This window comes from Cebus imitator, unplaced genomic scaffold (genome assembly GCF_001604975.1).
Source record: "Cebus imitator isolate Cc_AM_T3 unplaced genomic scaffold, Cebus_imitator-1.0 Scaffold13, whole genome shotgun sequence".
In the NCBI taxonomy this organism is placed as follows: Eukaryota; Metazoa; Chordata; class Mammalia; order Primates; family Cebidae; genus Cebus; species Cebus imitator.
In genome coordinates, this window is record NW_016107328.1 from 1,009,426 (window position 1) to 1,017,520 (window position 8,095).

Genomic DNA, 8,095 nt, shown 5'->3' on the forward strand with positions numbered 1-8,095 from the left:
AAAAAAAAAAAAAAAGGTACAGGTCAGTATCACTCATTAACATAAGATGTGACTGAATCCAGGAATATATAAAACAGATAATATGTCACTATTGAGTAGGGTTTAGCCCAGGAATACAAAGGCTTTAGTTTTAAAAATCAATCATTAAAATCTACCATATAAACAGTATAAAGAAATACCTTATATTTATTTCAATAGATGTAGAAAGAGCATTCAAAAAAATTTACAAGCCATTCAGGATCAGAACTCCCTGTAAAGTTAAAGTAGAAGGGAACTTCCTCTACCTAGCAAATAACAAACTTCCCCCCAAAAATCTATAACTAATATAGTTCTTAATGCTAAAATAACTGCATGCTTTGCTCCTTGACTAGAAACAGGAATAACTCCTATTCTCCTCATTTGCCTTCAGCATTATACTGGAGATATTAGCCAAAATATTGACAGTAAAATAAGATGCATAGAAACTGGAAAGGGAGAAGTAAACTGTTTAAGCAAATGATATAATTATATGCATGACAAATCCTAAGAAATGTACAAAACAACTTACTAGAATAGGTGAATTTAAATTTAGCAAGGTAGCAGAAGACAAGGTTAATATTCAAAATTTTAGGAAAAATACTAGGAAATAGAAATTTAAAACTAGTCAATTTATGATAGTGTCAAAAAACACAAAATATTTTGGAATAAGTTTAACAAAAGACATACAAAACTCCTATCTTGAAAAGTACAAAACACTGTTGATAGAAATTAAATGAGGCCTCAATATTGTTAAGATGTCAAATCTCCCACAAATTGCTCGACAGATGCAATGCAATTCCAATTCTAATCGCAGCAGATGGTTTTGTAGTAATTAACATAGAAATTCTTAAATTTATATGTAATTGTAAAGGATCTAAAATATCTTAGAAATCCTGAAAAAGAAGGACAAAGGCAGGGGAACTACATTACCTAAATTCATGTTTCACTATGTAAAAACCTACAGTAATTAAGACAGTGTGGTATTGGCATAAGGATCCATAAATAGAATAAAAGTAGTGAACTGAAAGCTTAGAAATACACACCCACCTACATGCTCACCTGATTTTCTCATCAAAGGCACCAAAACAATCAGTGGAAGGAAACATCTTTCAACAAATAGTGCAAGAAAAACTAGATAACCATATGGGAAGAAAGATGAACTTGTACCTCCACCTCATACCATATACAAAAATTCATTTGAGATGTATCACAGACCTAAAAGTAAAAGCTAAAATAACACTTTTAGAGAAAATATAGAAGATTATCTTTATAACTTACAAAGAACTCTAACATTTCCTTGAGGTTGGCAAAGATTTCTTAGTTCATAGAAGGCAATGACCATAAGAGAAAAACCTGATGTCATCAAAATTAAACATTTCTGCTTATCACAAGACTGTATTAGGAAAAATAACAGACTGAGCCAAATATTTGCAAACCATGTATCTAACAAAACATGCATATTCAGGATATATAAAGCTCTCACAACTTAATGATAAAAAGACATGCAGCCCATTTAGAAACAGAAAAAGGTCTGAAAAGACACAACAATAGAAGATACATGAAGAGCCAGTAAGGATATGAAAAACTGCACAAAATCATTAATCAGAAGGAAAATGCAACTTCATACCACAGGAAGATACCAATATTCCATCAAAATGGCTAAAATAAAGAAGGCTGACAGCACCAAACACTGATGAGGGTATGGAGCAACTACAACATGCACACATTGTTTGTGGAAATGTTACAAGGTACAAGTGCTTTGGAAAAAAGTATGGCGATTTCTTATAATACTAAATACACAACAATTTTCAATACTAGGTCTTTAATAAAGAGTAACACACATATCTGGTTATGAAACAACTTGTACAAATAGCAAAGACATGGAATCAACCCAAATACCTATCAATGACAGACTGGATAAAGAATATGTGGTACATATACACTATGGAATATTATGCAGCCATAAAGAGGAATGAGATCATGTCCTTTGCAGGGACATAGATGGAGCTAGAAGCCATTACATTCAGCAAACTAACACATGAACAGAAAAGCAAACACCACATGTTCTCATTTGTAAGTGGGAGCTGAACAATGAGAACACATGGACACTGGGAGGGAAACTACATACACTGGGGCCTGTCATGGGGGCAGGGGAGAGAGAACATCAGGATAAATAGCTAATGGATATGGGGTTTAATACCTAGGTGATGGGGCAAACTACCATGGCACATATTTACCTATATAACAAAACTGCACATCCTGCACGTGTAACCTGGGACTTAAAACAAAACAAAATTTTTAAAAAAGAAAAGACACAACTCATACAAAACTGCTCACAGCAATTTATAATAGCCAAAAAATTAAAAGTAGCCAGATAAATGAATAAACAACAATGGTATAATAAGGCAACAAATTATTATTCATCAATAAAAAGAAATGAACTAATATTTACAACAGTATGCAAGAATCATGTATATGAATGTTCAGAAGAAAGGAAAAATGGTAAAATTTAAATAAAATATAAACAATGATATTTTTGAACACTTATGTGCCAAGCATTTAACACAGATTATCTCATTTAATTTTATACCATTCAACCTCATACTACAAATGAGGAAACTGAGGTGTAAAGAAGTTGAATAGGTTTTCCAAAGTCGCATTGCTAGTTTGACTCAAAAGGATGTATTTTCAAGAATCTCTAACTCATACTAAAGTTAAAGGGAAAATACAGAATGACTAAATTTACTAAGTTTTTAATTAACTTTAGAAGTGCGTGTGGGGGATGCTAAGAGAAAACATCTCTAGAAAATATCAAACAGAATATAAATTAAACATCTGCTCCCCTTTGATTCAGGTTAAAATACCTGCAGTGTAGACCTCACTGTCTTACCTTAGGGAACTGTTTTACAGGAATTAACACTTTTTGTCCCAGCTTCATGTTCTTATTAATCACCACATCAATGTACTTTTCTTCATCCTTGCCTTCTCCTTTTTGAAACTTTTCTATTTCTGTGGAGGCAAAAAGATAACCATGAAGTGTATTACTCAGAAATACAGGGGTTGGGTGTTCTGATTAGCTCTATTGTGGCAATGAAATCAACTACTACTGAAGTATGGACTATTGTGGCCATTGTTTTCAAGTACATTTCCTGTTTTATCAATGATTCCGCATAAACGGAAAAAATGCATGTATCATGGTTCTATAAAGTCAAACCTCAACTGCTCATACTAACAAAGGAGAACAACAGACCAGACAACAAAAACAAAGACAAGTTACTTTGGGTCTTCTGGTTTCCTAGATAAAGGCTGAAATAAAGAAGAAAAGCCATAAAAGCATTCACAGTTCAGTGTTACAAAGCACTGAAACCGCCCTATTTATCAATCTTGCCTGGTGTTTCAAGATTTATACAACCAAAACCTGATTCTATGATGGCATTAAACCCTAGACAACCTTCCAGCAGCCCACCTCCCCAATCAAATCTTCCCTCCTTGCATATGACACATAACAGCTATATGCTATGATAATGTCTTTACTAATGCTCTTTGCTCTACTTGTTTTGATGATTTCATCTTCATCTCCTTTCGAGACTTAACCATATTAAATCTCTTTTTCTGTGCAAGTGTTTCTTTCCTCAATGGGGTGGCAAGAATGGAAGAATCTATCACTCTCACCCTGATACTCTCGAAGCATTTTAAGTGCAACTCTACTACCACCTTTAGATGGAAAAAAAAAAAAAATGTGCTATGTCGCCCATGAGAACATAAATTTATCTTAGGTAAAATCTATTCACTCATAAACATCTTTAAGCAATTTCCAGATACTAGAAAATTTTAGCATAAAGTTTCATTCACTTTATGGCCTATAGTATTTGGATGTACAAGAGATACAAAATGAGGTGTCTGCATGACTGCTGAATGAATGAGTACATGAACTGTTACTTCCAAAGACCAACCAAGACATCTAGGTTCAGAGAAGAATAAATAGCAGCCTGGAGAAGGTATCAAAGACGGCATCAGTTGGACAAAGGAATACACATATTTACCGATTTTGCTTGTTGAGCTGGGAACAGTTAAGAATTTAATATGTGCCATCCCTGGACAAGATACCTCACATTCATGACCTAATTCAATCCTCAAAACAGATGACAAAGAGGAGGTTCGAAGAGGTGACTTCACAGTAAGTGGCAAAGGTAAGATTTACCCTCAGATTTGTTTGACTCATAAGACAAGGTGCCTGTGCAGTCTTTCCCACCATTTTTTATGCTATATCAGAAAAAAAGGTAAGAAAGATTTTTACATCATCTTGGGATAAATGAGGGATTTATTTAAAGCTGGGGGCTTCAGGCCTGGGGCTTCTGTCACTACTGAAGAAGCCAATGGGCTTCAAAATACCACTGAGGAGCTTTCACTCCATCATACTATGTGGCCTCCCATTTCTAACTAGAACATTGTCTATTAAACAAAGATTCTGAATGAGCAACAAAGAATAATTAAAATTCTTTTAAAGGACATTGAGTGGGACATAAAAATTCTAAGATTCTCGTCTCGGATCTGCTAATAATTGTATTTGCAATTAGAAAAAAGAACATCAGTTAGGATGCAGGTTCTTCATATTTAAAATGAGAAAAGGGTAAAATATCCAATGATTTGGTTCTAAAACCTTAGGATCTTGTGTGACTTACAAATGCTGACAAAGCCGCTCACTCCTTGATAAAGTTTAGTCACTAATAGTAAGTAAGGTGCATTCCTGAGTTCTGTGAGTCATTATAGCAAATTATCAAACCCAAGGAAGGATCCTTGAACCTCCAAATTTGTAGTCAGGTAGAAATCTGAGTAGCCTGGGCATGATATTGAGGGTATCATCTGAAATGGGGGCAGTCTTGTGAGATTAAGCCCTTGATCTGTGGGGAGGGGAGGAGGCCTGATGCTAACTCCTGAGTTAGCTTCAGAATTGAATTATTGGATACACAGCTGGCATCAGAGAATTGGTTAGTGTCTGAAGCACTATACAATAGAAATTAACAGTGATGAGGTGGGGGAGATGGAAGGAAGCAGGGTAGAAACTGAAGATAAGAAAGGATGGCAAATTATATCTTCAGCTTCTAATCAAAGGTTCCAAGAAGGCATAAACACTAAGTCACCAAATAAATGAATTAGTCATTTTGTCAGCTTTCTTGTACTACACTATGTTTTGATCCTGGATCATTAATTCCAAGTGGAGTCTGTACTGGAAAAATATACACAAAAATAGAAAAGCACCTTTAATTTTTATTGATTTTTTTCTATAAAAATAATATGTGCACATGGTAAAAATTTAAAACAATATGACAGGATATAAAATTTTGTTAAGGTTTCTCTACCTCAACTCTAGAAATAATTATAATCAACTATTTTTATATACTCTTTCAGAAATTTTCCATGAATAGAAGAGACACACACAGAGTTTAAAAACTGTAGTACCAATGGTATAAATAAGCTACACTGGTTTTGTTTTCTTAAGAGCAATAAGTCTCACATCAGCTGCTCCAAGCATAACAATTCATGACTTCAGCTTTAATTAGTAGAAGAAAATAAATCCCATCTTTCATTATCTATTTATGCAATAATTGGAAATATCTTTGGCATAGCTAGAAAAGTCAACAAAATCAGGTATAATGAAACATCCTAAAAAATTTTTGTACGTATGTGTAGGTGTGTCAAAATAGATTCAACTGCCTTCCTTCTTTTCAAATAACAAAGAAGTTTAGGAATTGTTAAAAACTCACACCAGATACACAATATTTTATTCCATAAATTCAGAATTCCACCATTCTTCCTTGTATCAGTGATATTTAACATTTTGAAATAAATAAAATTATATAGGTAAGCTTTTAAAAATCAGGAATTATTTTATCATATATTACACTTTAAGATCATCTATGATTTTAAAAAGGAAAATGAAAGAAAATCTATATAAAATACCTAATTTCCTCTCTACATATACACAGCATCCTACAAATCTTAAGTCGCTGGAATGTACTGTTGCTATCTTAAACTTTGAATGATGTTGGAATATTTTACATTTAAGATTAAAAAAAAAATTTTAAAGCCTGATGCTGTATCAGAAGCATGGAGGTTTGCAGTTATTGGGCCTAAAGCACCATACAACAATGCAAAAAGCCTTGAGCCTCACTGCTGGAGTCAAACACACCTGGTTTAAATCATGGCTGCTATACTTTCTCAGGTCCTTGTGCCTGCCAATATAAAATTCAAAACTGGTAAAAACTTCTGTTGTTTTTAGTAGATACTGTTAAATCAACAATTTGCATTTTCTACTTGAATGAGGATTATAACTAGCTTAACGTTTTTTTGTTTTTTATTTTTTTTGAAATCCAGAAATATACAAAGCACAAAAGTGGAGAATTGTACAAAATGATCTATAAAATCTTGACACAGCTGTCTCAAGGACTTATGCTTGTCCCTACCTGTGAATTTCATACTAAAAAACCCCTGCTATCACCCCCTCATCTTTCCCAAGGGAGGAAAGTTGCTTGACATCCACCAAGATAGATGTGACCTTCTAGTTAACTATAGCAAAGTGAGGCCACCAATAGAGAAAATCCAAACGGATTTTCAAGGACAAATGCATAGGGGATTTGACTTTCACTAATCCCTAGATTACATTTGGTACCAAACAGCTTACTGTACCAATACCATCTCCTAGCTCAGAAATAATAAGCAAATGTGTGATTAAGGTTTTAGATAATATAGGGGATTAAAATGCTATCTTTTCAAATCATATAACCAAAATTCTCTCAGTGCAGAAATCTTGTTTTCAGTGATAACATCTATATTGTTTTTTGTTTGTTATTTGTTTTGCTTTGGTCTACTACAGAATTTCCTAAGCAATGGCCTCTTTCCTTTTTAATGTACCACACACTAAAGTCCACTAATCTGAAAATAGCTAAATCATCTTTGGATTTAAATGAGTTAAGTTTCCAATATAAAAATTTTAATAATGTAAATTATTTTTTGGGAAAAAAGAAAGAAAGAAAAAGAAAAAAAGAAAGAGAGAAAGAAAGAAAAAAAGAATGAAACAGAGAAATAAAGAGAAAGAGAAAGAGGAAGAGAGAACGGGAGTCTTCTACATATTTGCCAAGGTCCTTTCTAGTTCTAGAATTGTATGATTTCTGTAATGGTAATACCAAAATAATTTTTAGTATTATAAAAGATACAATGATAGGTTTTTAAAATTTGACATTGTAAAATTCACTCTCAAATATTTTTATTTGGTTTGGGTTGCATATTTTTAATAATTGGATATTAGGGTTTCCTGGAGATAAAGAAAAAAAATGCTATTTTTAAAAAAGGAGATTCTATTGACTCTGGTTACTTTTGCCATTTTTATCTTATCCTATCTCTATCTTCTCTATCTTTTTTTTTTTTTTCTTTTTGAAAGAAAGAAGGAGAAAGAAAAAGGGGGAGAGAGAAGAGGATTCTTGCTCTATTGCCCAGGCTGGAATGCAATCTTAAAAAGGTATTAAAAACGTCTTTTATGCCAATAATTGTACTTAACAGAGACAGGGAATAATAACGGAAAAAAATAACAAACAGTTAACCAATATTTCATTTAAGTCTGTGAGATGCAATGCAAATACTGAAGAGTAATTTACGTCTAATTATGCAGTCACTTTCAGAATAGGTGTAATATGATACTGAGAAAAATGTATGTTCTGTAGACCTGGGGTGGAGAATTCTATAAATATTCACTGAGTTTACTTATTCCAGGTCTAAATTCAAATCACAGATGTCCCTATTAATTTTCTATCTGATTGATCTGTCGAATATTAACAATGCGATGTCAAAATCTCCTGCTATTATTGTGTAGGAGTCCAAATCTCTTTATAAGTCAATAAGAACTTGTCTTATGTATCTGGGTACTTCTATATTGGGTACGTACATATTTATGATCATTAACTCCTGTTATTGCATGATCCTTTTACCATTATATGTCCTTCTTTGTTTCTTTTGGTCTTTCTTACTATTAAAGTCTATTTTGTCAGAGACAAAAGTTACAACTCCTGTTTTTTTTTTTTTT

At 33.0% G+C, this 8,095-nt stretch overlaps 1 protein-coding gene across 9 annotated transcripts in view; it reads right to left on the minus strand.

Moving 5' to 3' along the window:
- The window catches only part of KHDRBS3 (KH RNA binding domain containing, signal transduction associated 3), a 200,261-nt gene that overhangs the window by 133,100 nt on the left and 59,066 nt on the right, over window positions 1–8,095 (minus strand). For all 9 annotated transcript variants that reach the window (XM_017499818.2, XM_017499777.2, XM_017499761.2 and 6 more), the window contains exon 2: window positions 2,909–3,027. In XM_017499818.2, coding sequence (XP_017355307.1) covers window positions 2,909–3,027 — 119 coding nt within the window. The remainder of the gene's footprint in view (window positions 1–2,908; window positions 3,028–8,095) is intronic.